At 38.8% G+C, this 17,906-nt stretch overlaps 1 protein-coding gene across 2 annotated transcripts in view; it reads right to left on the reverse strand.

Moving 5' to 3' along the window:
• Positions 1-17,906, reverse strand: part of XDH (xanthine dehydrogenase) — an 897,187-nt gene that overhangs the window by 864,018 nt on the left and 15,263 nt on the right. For both annotated transcript variants that reach the window (XM_082252550.1, XM_082252549.1), the window contains exons 2-5: positions 16,117-16,174; positions 8,051-8,147; positions 3,991-4,099; positions 808-934 (exon numbers count right to left, since the gene is read on the reverse strand). In XM_082252550.1, the coding sequence (XP_082108676.1) occupies positions 808-934; positions 3,991-4,099; positions 8,051-8,147; positions 16,117-16,174 (391 nt within the window). The remainder of the gene's footprint in view (positions 1-807; positions 935-3,990; positions 4,100-8,050; positions 8,148-16,116; positions 16,175-17,906) is intronic.

The raw sequence follows: 17,906 nt of genomic DNA on the forward strand, positions 1-17,906 counted from the left end.
CAGACACCACTCTGAATGAAGGAGCGCAAGGGGCAGATTTGGACAGCATCACTGTCAGTTGGGGGAGGGGAGTGTTTGATGTACTAGCAGATTTAAATATAGAAACAAGTCAGTTACAGCAAACACTGTTTTTTTTTTTTTTTTTAATTTTAGGATAAAGGCTTTACATCAGGCATGTCCAACCTGCGGCCCAGAACCGCAGGCAATGCAGCCCACTGCCCCCTGACAACTTTTTTTTTGCTGAGGAGGAAGGAAGGCAGGTCAGGGGCACGGCCACAGCGGCTTCCAACTAACTGTAGGCAGAGGCTGCCTCATAAGGGATCATCTTCTAGTTGTGTTAAATTAGTGCTGGGGGGCGCGTCAGTGCGGGAAAGGCGCATTTTATTACTTATATACCTTAACTATAGTATATATTTTATATGCGGCCCGAGAAAATTTCTCTACACTCAATGTGGCCCAGAGAAGTGAAAAGGTTGGACACCCATGCTTTACATGAATAAATAAAATCTGATCATTTTAAATACCCCTGCCAGTGTTAAATGATCTGTCTCATACTTGTAACTGCAAGAGAGCAGACTTACTTGCTGAATCACCAGATGAAAATAGAAGAAAGAAAGCCTAAAAAAGGAAATTAATAGAGCCATCATATCTAAGAATTGGTAAGCTGCAATAAAAATAATGAATGTTTGCTTTTAATACTGCTTTAGCTAAGTTTTGTCATGTTCTTAGCAATAATATTTGCAGATTAAACACGTAACTATCATCATGACAGAAGATCTGGATCTGTATATCCAACTATAATTCTACCTTGGAAAGCATCTTCTATTTCTTCCATGCTGGGCTGGGGAGTGTTGCGCAGTAAGGCGTACATCGACATAACAATTCCTGGCGTGCAGAATCCACACTGTGAACCATGACTCTTTGCTATTCTCTCCTACAAGTGGCGGCATAAAGGCATGGAAAATTTCAGCCACAGGACTTGGAGTCCTACTTCAGATAGTGAATAACCGCATCCACTCCCACTTAGTAATACATTAGAAGTGTTAGTGCATAGCATTCAGATCCTTATAACAATGTTATGGTTGCATAATTTTTAGAACGAAAGTTCACCTTCTCATTTAGTGCTGCTTAACCGTGTTAATTTTGGCAGCAAATTTCGATTTAGTTTTAGTCATAGTCTTTTTTATTAAAATGCCATTTTAGTTTTAGTCATATTTTAGTCTTTTGACTCAAATGCTATTTTAGTTTTAGTCGTATTTTAGTCATCTGAATTGTTTTAGTTTTAGTCATATTTTAGTGGACTAAAATCTCCAATATAATTTTAGTCAACTAAAATCTCATACATGTTAGTCAACTACAAATCGAATAGGTTTAGGTACATTGTAATGCATTATTTAAATATTTCTCTAGAATTTCCAAACCAATTATATACTCCTGGAGTAAAAATCTAATAATATGTTATTTTTTATGGTTTTAGTGCCGGTTCACATATATGCGATGCGGGAACCCTGCAAATCCACTGCGGGTTCCCGCATCGCATTCAAATCGCAGGCAGTTCACACTGCCATATACGAATCACTGGGGGTGTCAATACAAAGTTAAGGACACCCCCAGATCAGTTCACATATCGCAGTGCGAACTGTCAGTTCGGACATGAATCGGATCGCATAGGTGTGAACCACCATGCGATCTGATTCTGCTGTGGACCCAACAAAGGGTCCTGTGCGTGTTCTGTCCGAATCTGATGCAAATTCAGCCATTTAATCTGTATGGCTGAATTTGCATCGCACAGACATCGCATGTGATTTGCAGAGTAGTGTGCTCTGAATCACATGCGATGTCTGTCATCGCTATAGTGTGAACCGGGACTTAAGGTTTGAACATGCACTACAGACAGAGATTTAGCTATTGTAAAATATATAACGTCTTTGTAAATAAAACCAAGTTTCATGAACAAACAGAAGTACAATTTTAAAATACAAAAAAAATCAGAAAACTGTAAACTTTATTGGCAGTAATGTCATCGCACATATTACCTGAGAACATTACCAACAATAAATATTAAGGAAAAATATAAGAAAAGCTTTTTTCTTATGTTTTTCTCTTTCAGTAGCTTAGTAGATGCCCCATACTTATGCTTATGCAATATTGCAATACATGTTTAAACTTTAACATGCTATTATTACAGGCTCTGGATGGAACTGTGATTTATAAATGGCCAGCAGTGTAATGTGAATTTTGATGTCAATTTTCAATTTCATTTTAGTCATAGTCTTTTGGCTAAAATGTTGTTTTAGTTTCAGTCGTATTTTAGTCTTATGGCTAAAATGACATTTTAGTTTTGGTCGTATTTTAGTCATCTGAATTGTTTTAGTCGTATTTTAGTTGACTAAAATAGTGTTAATTTAGTAGACGAAAATATTTTAGTCAACAAAAAAAAAATGCTTAAAGTGACACTACCCCCCCCCCCCCCCCCGCTACCTAATGGCCATGTAATCGCTTTTGCATATAATCATTTTTTACTGTGTATTTCTTCTTGTTCCCCATGAGCTCCAGAACATCCCCCTTTTCCCCGCTCACTTTCTTTTTTTTTTGGACAAGCAGCACGCGTTAGTTGCGGCCATGTGCCCAGCTTTATTTACACCATGAATCCCATAGTTCATAATCCATGGTCTATCTCAGGAGCGAGCACGAGTGGCTACATTCCTACATACAGTGGGACCATGGAGAACAAATGTAGCCACCCTCTAACAGGAAGTCTGATTAAAGCAAAAACAAAAAAAGGGGAATTTTGAGATTTGGAGGAGTATGAGAGCAGGAGAAGGCGCTTTTTTGAGTTTAACTGTAAAAGAAATGCAGGCGCCACTCTAAGTGTAATATGACTCAAATTTTTATGGAAACAAAGGCACACTATATACTCACAAAAGAGTAATAAAACCAGCAGTAAGTGAGAGCCATGAAGTTCATCCAGGGGAATCGATTAATTTGGGTGCCTATGAAAAGAAGATCCGACCGATCCGCTGTATGGTCCGTTCGAGCCGATGGGAAAGCGGCTTTCTCTGAACCCTGGGGAGACTGTCGGGGCTTTTCCGGCGGCGTACTTCCGGCTTCCGGCTAGGACGTGGAGCGTGATGGCGTGGGCAGGCGACGCATTGTCGGAGCATGCGCTCCTTCCTCAGGCCTCTGAGGAGAGGCCTGAGGAAGGAGCGCATGCTCCGACAACGCGTCGCCTGCCCACGCCATCACGCTCCACGTCCTAGCCGGAAGCCGGAAGTACGCCGCCGGAAGCCCCGACAGTGTCCCCAGGGTTCAGAGAAAGCTGCTTTCCCATCGGCTTGAACGGACCATACAGCGGATCGGTCGGATCTTCTTTTCATAGGCACCCAGATTAATCGATTCCCCGGATGATCTTCATGGCTTTCACTTACTGCTGGTTTTATTACTCGTTTGTGAGTATATAGTGTGCCTTTGTTTCCATAAAAATTTGAGTCATATTACACTTAGAGTGGCGCCTGCCTTTCTTTTACAGTCCACTGCAAGTTTCTCTTCTTACTTGGGACAGAGCAGCCTTCAAGTGTTGTAAAGACTTATGGACTTTGTTGGACTCCAATGTGCCACGCTAATATCATTTTCCACAATTCTGTTATATGATAGCAATTGATGGTATCCCTCCAATTTCCTCTTGCGCCAGTACACCCCCATTGTTTGTGCTTTTTTGAGTTTAGAATACATGCTTGAATAACATTTTCTTTTTTCAAGGGAAAGGAAGGGGAAGAAGTAGTAAAGCTCCTCTTTAGGTGGGTGTGATGATCAGGGGTCCACAAATTTCTTTCAATATAGTATATCTTCTTACAGCAGTTTAGAGCTCATAGGTGGACACAGATATACAGCTTTAAAGAAAAAAACAGTGAGTATGTTTGTTTTAGTTTATATGCTGTCTTTTCATGCACTGATTTATTGTGTTGTCACAGACTACAAATTATTACATACCTGAATGGGATGAAGTCTTGTCTTGGTGCTTCCAATCCCTTCCACTGTGGTGATGGAGGTATGGTGCAGAGAGCAGACAGGAGCTAAGCAGGCATTAACTGAGTAGTGTCTGAATCCCAGTGTATAGGAAATCATAACAAAGGTAAATAGTTGGAAAGGTTTAATAATGTCACAGTACATTCAGTTCTACCTGTGTATGTGCATGTGTGTGTTTATGTCATAATAACCATTTTCCATATCCCTGTATATTGCATTGGCTAAGAAACACATCTAAAATAATTTTTAAATTATCTATACTGCCCATTGACACCACCAACTGCGCGAGTTCCACATACTAACTGTTCCAACAGTAAAAAATCCTGTACGCAGTTTAGGATTGAACCTCCTCTCTTCCAACTTCCTTGTTTGGCAGTTTGTCTTTTTTAAGGAGCTTGTGTTAAATAGTTTCCTCCCAATGCCGTAGTCACCATTTAAAGATTTGCATATTGTGATCATATCACCTCTTAGATGTCTCTTTTCCAGGGAGAATAAGTTTAACATTTGCAGTCGTTTCTCATAACTGAGGTCCTCCAACCCCCTTATTAGCTTTGGTGATCGAAACTACCCAGCATACTTAAGATACCAAATGACCAAACCAGAGTTTTGTAAAGAGATAGAATTATAGTTGTATCTTTTGAGTAGATACCATTTTAATGCATGCTAATAGTCTGCTAGCCTTGCTTCCTGCAACTTGGCATTGCATTGCTGGGTTGTCTACTAGTACCCCCTAGATCCTTTTCCATCCTTGATTCCCCAGAGAATCTACCCCCAGCCAGTACTTTGCATTCATATTTGTAGCTCTCAAGTGCATTACCTTACATTTTTCAATATTAAACCCCATCTGCCATTTAGCTGCCTAGCCCTCTAGTTTTAATTGGTCTTCATGTAAAGTTGCTATTTCCTGTTATGAAGTTATTACACTATTTAGCTTTTTTTCATCAGCAAACAACGAGATTTACCTATTTATTCCAACCTCTACTGTTATTAAAAAGTTAAACAGAATTGGTGCCAGGACAGAGCCCTGGGGCACCCCAGTCTTAACTCTACACCATTCAAGGAATATGCCATTAATCACTAATCTTTGGACATGCTCCCGCAACCAGTTTTCTATCAAGGTACATATGATATCATCAATGTCAAAAAACCTTAGCTGTTTGTGAGGTACTGTATCAAATGCCTTAGCGAAATCTAGATACACTACAACCACAGACCTTCCTGTATCCAAATTACAGCTTACCTCCTCATAGAATGCCAGGTTGGTCTGGCAAGAACAGTTCTACATAAATCCATGTTGGTTTTTTCTAGTGATACAATTTTCATCAGCAAATTCTTGAATATGGTCCTATATAATGCCCTCCAATAGTTTACATACTAATGATGTTCGGCTGGCAGGTCTTTAGTTTACCAATACATATCTTGGCCCTTTTTTGAAAATTGGAACCATGTTTTCTTTTTGCCAATTTGCTGGAACCATTCCAGTCAGTAAACTGTCCTTGAATATTACCAATAATGGTCTGGCTAAGTTCCTTGAGGACTCTCAGGTGTAAGCCATCTGGGCCTAGTTATTCACATTAAGTTTTTCTAGTCTTTTTTTAACACTGGTTTCTGTCAGCCGGAAGGGTACATTCAAAATAAATAAGATATTACTGAGGAGAATAATGTATTAATACAGTTGGCTTCTTCCAGCCACTTGCGACCAACTTCCCCTAGTCAGCTTTTTTGGAGCCAGCATGTTTTGACCTTGCCTTTTTATGAACAATATATTTGAAAAAAATGTTGCTTTCCTTTAGTAATGTGTATTTGTAGCCTATTTCAGCTGCCCTGATTATGCTTTTGCATTTCTTGCTGTATTTTTTGTAGCTTTGGAATGCCAATAGTAACCTTTTGTCTTTATACTTATTAATTGTTTTTTCTCGTTAATGGTTAAAGTGGATGTAAGCCCTAAATGGACAGCATTCAGTTTTGAAAAATGATGTGGAAAAAAAAAAAAAGAATTGTAATTCTTTCCCTAAAATACAATTTTCACCTTTTTTCATCCTTTGATTCATTTCAGGGTTGCCGATCTCCTCTTTCATCTGCTTCCCATCCACATGAATTCACTCTAGCTTCAGCTGCACTTCATTGCTCTGGACCAGCTTCCTAAAAATAAAATGGTGAACCATGTCTGCTCAGCGAGTTTTGTCTTGCAGTCTTCATCAGGGGAGCATTTGATATGTGACAAAGCAGGAGGCAAACTGTTGTCACCCCATAACAGGAACTTTCTAAATAAGGATCTTTATGGCAGAATCACCAAAGATTCTTTTAATAAATGCTTTAGATTTTAAAAGATTGAAAATTACTTTTTGAGTGTTCATTACCATTTTAAAGATTATGTGAGGTTTTAGTGATTGGGTTTATGTAGCACCTTCTTATAGTTAGGCTAATAGGCTAAATTTAGTTTTTAGCTTCACTGCAGTCAGTGGAGCAGCAATTAATTGTTTTTCACTATCCAGGGTATCCTAGATGGGTGTTTGATTTCTCCCACCTGCTTCTGGAAGAAGCCTCTAAAATATATGGCAGGAAGAGTCAAATGACCAGCATGAAAATGTATCATGCCCAGCCAATCCTTGAAAGGAGGCATCCAGAGGGTGTCTGGCTAGGTGATAAATGTTTAAGGGGCCTTTCCAGAATGTTCTTTCCTCTCCAGGAAGAGTTCCAGTTTACCTGGGGTGGCTGCCCCTGGGAGACAGCTAGCAATACAAGAAATTGCAGTCTGGGCTTCAGCAGGAGCTGGACTGAGGGCCGGGGAAGATTGCTGAACAATTTTTTGCTGGAAGGAATAATCCTGAATTCCTAGTCTGGAGAAGGCTCTCCCTCAGTGGGGGAATAACTGCGGATGCTTGGTAGCAGACAGCTCCTGGGGTATTGTGAGTAAAGACCTTGCTGTGGACTCCTGGGTGTGCAAGTGCTGGAAGTGCTGCACTAAGTGCTAAAGGATGCTGTATGGACTGGGACTGCTCTTAATGAGTCCTAGATATACTGGCCATTCCCTGTTACCTCCAGGAAATGCTGCTCAGAGAAAATTAGTGAGAAGTTGTCCTGTTAGTTTTGCTGTTGTTTGTATTATCCAGATCCTTGAACCCCTCTCCTGTTTCAGGCTACTCAGCAATAAATCCTTAAACGATATCCCCTAGACTAAGCCTGTATTGTTGATGTGCATGAAACTGTGTTCGTGGATGGCAGCCCTTGTACCATTGTTGGAGAACATGACTTATTCTCAGTGGCCCCTCCAAGGGTGAGCACTACATATACTTTAACCTATCAACAGCATGTGTGCAACTTAGGAACTGCAACCAAAGGTGCCTCATCTAACAAAATGTAGCATTATGCAGTTTAAACAGTTATAAGCCTATTTAGAAATTAGTGTTATTGTAATGCTTACATTTTCGAGATGAAAGGCCTTTTTTATACCCCACGCTGTTTCTGGAAGCAGCCATGTTTACTTTGGGCAGCTGAAGCCTAGCTGCGCCTTTCCGGCAATATGCTGTTGCTCCACCTCGCCGACCCATTAAAAATCTCATGTATGCGCAGGAAATGGGCTCCCAGCCACATGTGCGCAGTAAACACAGCGATACCCGCAAGTCTCCTTCTATGTCTGCCCTCGTCCGGCCCTCCATCTCTCCTCAGCTCTCCTCTGCCTTCCCCACCCCTCCTCCACTCTCCCTGATTCCCTTCCCCAAGCAGAAAACTTTCAAGAGAGTAAGAAAAAAAAGTGGTGACTCCTCTGATATGTGACGATTCTATCCTGGGAGTCAGTAGACCACGTTACTCGCCTAGGCGAATGACAAGCTAACAAGGCAGAAGTGTAATAATAAGAAGAAATAATATTAGGTATTTACCGGCACAAAATGTACTTTTGATTTTCAATGATGGCACATCAGGGGCAGAAGATTTAATGTACAGAAAGTTAGAAAAATTACTGAAAGTCCGCTTTAACAATCTGGGCAGTTATCACACCTATAACTCTTTAATAAAAGGATACAGGATTCTCTGCTGGAACGGGCAGAATCTGGACACCATGACCGTGCACGCTCCGCAGCCTCCTTCTCCGCAGCCCAGTTTGGTTCCTGGTAACCCCACTGGATGTCAGATCGTTAGGAAAAAGACACAATCACAGATGTAGTACAATAATTACTGAAACATTTAAATTATTGCCATAAACAAGAACCAAGAATCTCTGTGTTAATGCAAGAGTTTGTTAGAAGCATATAAGGGTGTATTGCAGTGTGCAGAAAGTTCATTTAGGGCCAAGGCACATATTTTGGGGTTACCACAACACATGTTACTGCACGTTATGTGGGTTAACATGTTGTGGTGCCATTCATTTTTAAAGCCACTTCAATACACTAAGGAAACGCAGCTCCGAGGGACATATGTTGCAGCACATCACAACACTCAAAGGGTTATTTACTAAAACTGGAGAGTGCAAAATCAGTGCATGTAGGGTAAATTGAGGTAATTGGCGCTGTCAGGCGTATAAATTAGGGAATATAAATATGTCTATGGGTACACTGATGATATGAAGTGAATAAATAGAAAGTGTCAGATCATAAATTAAGACGTGATATAGTGGATCCTTATAAAGTGTAAAATATATATATATATATATATATATATATATATATAAATATTTAATAAAAATCTTATCGTGATATATGTGTAAATATAAATAATAAAATATTAAAAATCCATTCAGTGTGTGATCCTAAAAGGTATAAATATGATTCAATTCCAAATTAAATTACTAAAATCAATACATAAAGTGGTATGTTACATACATTAAATAACCTCAGTAAATAGATAAGGTGCTAATAGTCAAGTTTATAAATGTGCTAGTGAGCCAAACAGTATATAGCAATATATAAATTTATATGTGGAAAATCAAATCATAAATAGTGTCCCAGCAATTTGAATAGAAAATGTCCATATAGGTAACCGTAAAATACTGGCGCCACAAATATAAATAAGTCCCAAGATGTAAAAGGAGAAGAGAATAACAGGAAAAAGTGGATTCCAGGGGTTCCAAAATGATGGGGGTGCTCAATAAAGGAATAAGTGCTCCCCTCCTATTACTCCCGCACTCACCAGATGGTGGTACCCCCACAGGGGTAAACAGCGTTTGTGGTGACTCTCAGAGGTCCCTCCGAAGGCTGGCTAGTAATCCACTTAATCCCGACCTCTTATAGTGTACTTTTCTCCAGGGAAAGTTGATAGAAAATAACTCCTCTTAAGTACTCCGATATAAGTGTGAGAGATACGGATGAGGGAAGAAAGAAAGGGGCTCCAATAGTGAAGTATTGCAGTACAAAAGTGCTTTATTAAACATAAGATTACAATACTCACATTCAGTATAAGAGAAAATGTGCACGTATGTCCTAGGGACCGCAACACCCTCGTGTAGCGGTAGTTCCGGGACGCGGTGCGTTCCACCGGCCGGATGTGCGTCTCAGTCAACAGGAAGCGGAACTGACGTGACCACGCTCTACGCGTTTCGTCATCAATGACGTCATCAGGAGCAGCGTATGGTCACGTCAGGTGAGCCCATTGTTATACTTCCTGGTTGCCGGGCAACGACAATTGTAAACTCCATGGCCGCCAATAGGAAAAAAACCCCACGGCGCGTCATGAGTTGCCGGGCAAGCACATATCTAACATTTAAAGAGAGACAAACGAACATAAATACAATTGGTTAAAATGTAAAGCATCATCTGTTGCTAAGTGGAATTGTGATATTTAACAATAAAGGAAAGGCTGTGATGTGTAGATACTAACAGGACTGTTGTATATTTAAAATAAATAGTGGAAATAGAACGGTGGATAAGTCCTATTGTTTCAATGCTAAAATTTATATAAAAGAGATTTAAAAACAACTTCATTTTTAATTACTGATTAAATCTGAGATCTCTTAACAGTAAGTTAATGGGCACTGGTAATAAATATAATTGGACTAGGGTCCATTAGAAAGTGCATCCGTACAATTAATATTACAATAATAATATATAAAGCGAAATTTAAAATTATTAAAATTATTAAAATATATTTAGATTAAAATATAAATTTAATCGGAAGATTTTTACTAGGAAGACCATAAATAGTATGCTTGGAAGTATTTTAGAGGAGATGCATTTATATCATATCTATAAAAAGGAACTACATTTAGGTATTTTTATATATAAATCTGGACCATCTACAGAAATTATTGTGATACAGACCCCTACTTAAATAATTAATAGGGTGTTTTAAATAGTGTACAAGGGGTGTTTATTGTCTATAATTTCCTTTCAACTTATAAAATCTCCTCAATGTAGATGTCCTTATTTAAATATCGATATTTTGTATTCTAATTGGTGTATAGGGTGATGGACATAATTATTAAAAATACATATAAAAAAAACAGTATGGAATTAGTATTGGCCTATTTTAAAATCTGACAAAACTTTAGCGAAGATTTTACCAAAAAAACCAAGGTTTATTTACCGAAAAGCACCTACTCTAAGAAACAAACTTGTACATAACGTGGTGGATCCTTGAAGGGGTTTGTCCGGTGCCGGAAATGCCTAGCATGCAAAAACAACCCTGCACAAAGAAGAAAGACCACACACTTTAAGTCTACGGTAAACAGAAGAATTTTTCAAATAAGGGATTTAATCACGTGCCAGACCACACACGTCACTTATGTGATTGAATGTCCGTGCAAACTGCAGTATGTGGGCAGAACTACTAGGCCTCTGCTAGTAAGAATCAGAGAACACATAGGAAACATAAAAAGAGGTTTCCCGAAACATAGCCTATCAAGGCATTTCCGTGACGTACATAACAAAAATCCAAGAGGTCTTGTTTTTTATGCTATCGACTCCATTAAGGAACATTGGAGGGGAGAAAATAAAACCCGCAAAATCTCACAGAATGAGACACGCTGGATTTACCAGCTTGAGTCCCTCCAGCCGGGGGGACTCAACTTGGATATAGACTTAAACTGCTTTATATCAGATATATAGCCTATAGTGAGACCCCTCCAAAATTATGGATCCCACAGCTCCCTTGATTAAATTCTCATATAAGACATGTTATATATGCACCTTTTATCCTCCCTCAAATCTAGAAAGCACCTAACTTTAGACAATACTAATTCCATACTGTTTTTTTTATATGTATTTTTAATAATTATGTCCATCACCCTATACACCAATTAGAATACAAAATATCGATATTTAAATAAGGACATCTACATTGAGGAGATTTTATAAGTTGAAAGGAAATTATAGACAATAAACACCCCTTGTACACTATTTAAAACACCCTATTAATTATTTATGTAGGGGTCTGTATCACAATAATTTCTGTAGATGGTCCAGATTTATATATAAAAATACCTAAATGTAGTTCCTTTTTATAGATATGATATAAATGCATCTCCTCTAAAATACTTCCAAGCATACTATTTATGGTCTTCCTAGTAAAAATCTTCCGATTAAATTTATATTTTAATCTAAATATATTTTAATAATTTTAATAATTTTAAATTTCGCTTTATATATTATTATTGTAATATTAATTGTACGGATGCACTTTCTAATGGACCCTAGTCCAATTATATTTATTACCAGTGCCCATTAACTTACTGTTAAGAGATCTCAGATTTAATCAGTAATTAAAAATGAAGTTGTTTTTAAATCTCTTTTATATAAATTTTAGCATTGAAACAATAGGACTTATCCACCGTTCTATTTCCACTATTTATTTTAAATATACAACAGTCCTGTTAGTATCTACACATCGCAGCCTTTCCTTTATTGTTAAATATCACAATTCCACTTAGCAACAGATGATGCTTTACATTTTAACCAATCGTATTTATGTTCGTTTGTCTCTCTTTAAATGTTAGATATGTGCTTGCCCGGCAACTCATGACGCGCCGTGGGGGTTTTTTCCTATTGGCGGCCATGGAGTTTACAATTGTCGTTGCCCGGCAACCAGGAAGTATAACAATGGGCGGACCTGACGTGACCATACGCTGCTCCTGATGACGTCATTGATGACGAAACGCGTAGAGCGTGGTCACGTCAGTTCCGCTTCCTGTTGACTGAGACGCACATCCGGCCGGTGGAACGCACCGCGTCCCGGAACTACCGCTACACGAGGGTGTTGCAGTCCCTAGGACATACGTGCACATTTTCTCTTATACTGAATGTGAGTATTGTAATCTTATGTTTAATAAAGCACTTTTGTACTGCAATACTTCACTATTGGAGCCCCTTTCTTTCTTCCCTCATCCGGATCTCTCACACTTATATCGGAGTACTTAAGAGGAGTTATTTTCTATCAACTTTCCCTGGAGAAAAGTACACTATAAGAGGTCGGGATTAAGTGGATTACTAGCCAGCCTTCGGAGGGACCTCTGAGAGTCACCCCAAACGCTGTTTACCCCTGTGGGGGTACCACCATCTGGTGAGTGCGGGAGTAATAGGAAGGGAGCACTTATTCCTTTATTGAGCACCCCCATCATTTTGGAACCCCTGGAATCCACTTTTTCCTGTTATTCTCTTCTCCTTTTACATCTTGGGACTTATTTATATTTGTGGCGCCAGTATTTTACGGTTACCTATATGGACATTTTCTATTCAAATTGCTGGGACACTATTTATGATTTGATTTTCCACATATAAATTTATATATTGCTATATACTGTTTGGCTCACTAGCACATTTATACACTTGACTATTAGCACCTTATCTATTTACTGAGGTTATTTAATGTATGTAACATACCACTTTATGTATTGATTTTAGTAATTTAATTTGGAATTGAATCATATTTATACCTTTTAGGATCACACACTGAATGGATTTTTAATATTTTATTATTTATATTTACACATATATCACGATAAGATTTTTATTAAATATTTTTATATATATATATATATTTTACACTTTATAAGGATCCACTATATCACGTCTTAATTTATGATCTGACACTTTCTATTTATTTACTTCATATCATCAGTGTACCCATAGACATATTTATATTCCCTAATTTATACGCCTGACAGCGCCAATTACCTCCATTTACCCTACATTTACCAAATATAGTTATCTATATTTTTGAGGTAGGCTGCAGTCATTTATTCAATTCCTCCATCAGCGCGGAAATTTTTCCCTATATGCAAAATCAGTGCAATCCTGTATAGAAACAGCTATACAGACACAGAAACAGAATCAGCTTCCAGGTGTTATTGCCAATAAAACTACAATGTAGATCTGCACCAGTTTCTGAGTGCACAAAATTTTAATAAATCTACCCCATAGTAATGCACTACTGTGCATGGTGGTTCACTGCATCGCCAAAAATGGTGCATGTTCATTTTTTTGAATGTTTTTGCACATTGCCAGATCATTTATTTGACTAGGATGCCTCAATGCAAAGCACGTTAATGTGTGAAAAAAATGCAACACATTAAAGCAACATACCAAAACAGTTTTGCCATTTTTGCTAAATACATTGGTGGAGTTAACTCTTTCGCTGCCAGGGCCATTTTTTGCACACATGGGCCATATTGCTCTCACTCTGGCATGCGTGGCAATATGTAACATGTGTAACACAATCGACATCTTCCTGCATTGATTCCCCCATGTGTGTATTTACATTTTATGTGCATGTATGTGGACGGGGCTCAAAAATGTTTAGAGGTGAGATTTTAAAATATGTATGTATAACCTCAACTTGTAAAACAACCAATTTTATTTAAAATAAAAATGAAAGGCAAAACATTTATGTATACATACAACATTATAAATACCTTTATCCCACTTTTTATAAGTGATCACTTTCCCTCTGTTGTGAGCTGTATAATGAGCTCAGGGAGCTAGGGGAGGAGAAACAGCAGCTCACCGGTCTTCTCAGTGAATGGCTGAGTGGGGGGGGGGGTGTCAGCACATGCTTGATCATTGGAGGAGAGCAGGCTGAGTTCTCCGCAAAGCCTTGAAAACTGACCATGCTGGGCTCTTATGCCTATTGTGGTCAGTTTTTAATAGGAAAGCAGAGGGACTGGCAGGAACACCAGGGATTTTACACAAATGAAGCAAAACAAAGAGAACAGGATACTTTACAAGTACATTGTATAGCAGGCACATATCAGGAATATGAAATTGGGATAACATATTATTTTACCACTTAAGGTCTGCCCTATAGCAGTTTTACTGCTACAGGGTGGCACATCTGTGCTGGATCACATACAGTATATATATATGTGATCCAGCTCTTGCGGGTAGCAGGCACGAATTCGCTCACCATCGGCTAACTCCTGCTGTGATTATACACAGCGGGAGCTGAGCAGCGGGTACTGTGGACTCAATGACTACCGTCACCCGCTAATTGTTTGGCGCCAGAGGCAGACCGCCATTCTGTCAGTAGGGAAGGCATGGACCCTGTGTTCCTGCAAAGCAGGGAACAAGAGCCTTCACCACACCGCAGTGCTCCCCTAGGTATTAAGAACGCACCCTTATTGCAAGGATCAAGCGCTTTAACCTGTGATTGGTAAGGTTTGGAGTAAACCGTCAGGTTGGCACGAGTAGCTGCCAGAGAGTGCCTCGGTTTGTATCCATGCCATCAGTCTACTCTCTTGTCAGTAACCCAGGGATTCTGGATTGCACCTGTCTGTGATACTGGAACATCCAGTAAGGCTTCTAGCTGCCTTTCACATAACAAAAACCTCCACTGCCGAAGAGAAGACCCGGTGTAGCATGAAGATGTGTCCCCGTGAAAGGTATCCCTGCCGCAAGTGCGCATGCGCTTCTCTCTGGCAGCTACTCGTGCCAACCTGATGGTTTACTCCAAACCTGACCAATCACAGGTTACGCTATGGGTCACCTTGTTTTCATTGCATGTGATCATAATATGAGGATATGAGGAATCGCTGATCCATATTGACAAGCTTATGCCAGGACCTGGAGGTGGATCGCCATTTGATAGTGGAGGATCACTTGATTTGGTTAAAGCGCTTGATCCTTGCAATAAGGGTACGTTCTTAATACCTAGTGGAGCACGGCGGTGTGGTGAAGGCTCTTGATGGTATTTTGGTGAATAGAGGAAGATCTGTCTTGGGACTATTCCACACTATTCTAATCTTTCCATTGCCGTGAAAAAGAGACTTGCATTACCTTTGCATGCTGATTTACCAACAGGACATTTATGTTGATTGATTAAGATCATACCTGATTATATTAATTTATTTGAATTATTGACATATTCGCTGCTCTTTGTAATAAGAGTGTATTAGCGCTGCTAGTGCATATATGGGCCTGGTTTATATAAGCACCTTTTGGATACAGTGTGTACTATTGTGCAGCTGTGATCGACCAGAGCTATCGCATGGTGCAGATAATGACCAATCACAGAGATCAACACAATAGTACACAATGAATGGCTATGAATGAAAGCCATTCATTGTGTACAACTGCTATGTATCACTGTGATTGGTCACAGCAATCACATTATGCTGACACCAGCCCAGTACAATGATCTGTTATTCAATGTGGCTGATGGAAACAGCAGGTCACAGATCGCGCTGAAGCATGGCCCCTAGGGTATGTGACTGATAGGACATCATATGATGTCCAACCAGGATAGGAGAGCTCCTGCGCTGCCATCACTTGACAATAGGCTAGACAGAAAGCAGCTAAGTGCTTGAGTGGAACTTTAATTTTTTTTAACTTTAAAAAAAATATATAAAAATGTGAAAAAGAAAATGTTCTTTACAAAAAGAACAAAAAGTCCCCTAAATTATACTTTTTGGTGACACATTCTCTTTAATTAGATATCAGGGGTGTAAAAACACATAACATTAATACCAAAACCCCAAAAAAATAAAATAATAAAAAAGAGCAAAATATATATTTTTTCACACAAAGTTTGAAGCAAAAATGAGAATTTTGACTTTGGCAAAATTTGTAAATTCAATGTAAAATACAGTAAGTTTCACCAAAATCACTCTGCATATCCCTAATACCAAATATATAAATATGAAGCTTAAAACTATCAAGAGGATACATTTTCTTCGCAGGTAGGTCAGCAAAGTCATTTTTGGATCTGCATTTTTCTCAATAACCTGCAAATAAAAATAATAATACGATAACGATGTTATTCTTTTAACCAATTTTCTTTACTGTGTCACCATGTGTGACCATGTGTCACCATACTGTGATGAAATGCAAACACAGGATGGTCTTTCACCTAATACATCAAAGAATGTAATGTTTGCCCACTGGACAATGTACACACACATCCCATGGTTCCCTGTACACACCAACATCAGATGTGACCTATATGTTCACTAGGCTGTCTCTGTCTCTCTATAAATCTTTAAATGTGAACCTCAGGCAAAGATCAGTATTTTGCAATATTATTCACTAATGCATTCATTATAAAAGGTTTACATGTATGTTTTCATTACAGCTAATAAAAGTAGCTGAAGCTTTATATTTACTCCCTGCAATGCCCTGCACAGATTGGAAGGAGAAGGACTGGCACTCTGATTTAGTGAAACTACTGCATCTACCATTGCTGTCTTAGCAGGTGCACCTTCACTCCCTTACAGATCTGATCAGGATGAAGAGGAATAGATTTACCGAACACAGGAACTATACTTCCAATTGTGACTATTCTAGGCCTAGACTGACTGGATGTGCACTGTCCATAGAAATAAAGAAAAGGAGAGAAGAGAGCAAAGGGGCTTTCAGAATGGTTTTACAGTAAGGTTAGTCCTGTTGTACTTCTGCCAGCTATCGGGGGGGCCCTTTAACCCCTTGGCACTGAGTGTACACAAATATGTGGCCCCGCTGGACGGGCTTTTTTCCATGGGGCCGTATATTTTTGTATCTGTCTTTGTGCTGGGAGCGCACCAGCACAGAGACCGAGGTCTCTCCGACAGCGCAAGAGTGTACAGTGAAAAATGTACTCTATTAAAGTACAAGAGCCGCATTGTCATTTCAACGGGTGTGGCAATAGTCACCTCTGTCCCAGCAACTGAGGACACTGGGTGGAAATAGCCACCTGGATACCAGTAATGGAGGACACTGGGAGGGAATAGTCACCTGCGCCCTAGAAACTGAGGACACTAGACAGCAATAGAAAAAGTATTAGGGTAATTGGCGCTGCCAAATAATGGACAAATGAAAAAAAGTGGACAAGTAAAAAAGTATATAGGGTTGTGTCTCCTAGGTGTATATAGATGTTCAATATAAAATAGTAATGCTGTAAATAATGGTCCTTAAAATATAGCCAGTAGCACAAATAATACACTAAAGTAGTTAATAAAATACAATCTAAATGCAAACCAATGTAAATATATATAGTGAACAATATCCAAAAGCAATAAATAAATAAATAGTGACACTTAAAATAATTGGTGTAAACACTAGGTGGCAGTGTTGATTTAAATTAATATATGTGGATATCCAAGTGAAACAGATAATGGGTGATACAAGGTGCCAAGTGCTATATTTACATCCAATGTGAATGGCAATACCTACAAGTGAAGAGATCTCCAAATGAGTGCAAAAATGGATATCCAAGTGAAAATTAAATATATATAAAATTTAAAATTTAACTAAAAGTACATGTGTTGTGCCAAGTGAAATGTACATTTCACTTGGCACAACACATGTACTTTTAGTTAAATTTTAAATTTTATATATATTTAATTTTCACTTGGATATCCATTTTTGCACTCATTTGGAGATCTCTTCACTTGTAGGTATTGCCATTCACATTGGATGTAAATATAGCACTTGGCACCTTGTATCACCCATTATCTGTTTCACTTGGATATCCACATATAT

The sequence above is a fragment of the Pelophylax lessonae genome (genome assembly GCF_965119305.1).
Source record: "Pelophylax lessonae genome assembly, chromosome: 3".
Classification (NCBI taxonomy): Eukaryota; Metazoa; Chordata; class Amphibia; order Anura; family Ranidae; genus Pelophylax; species Pelophylax lessonae.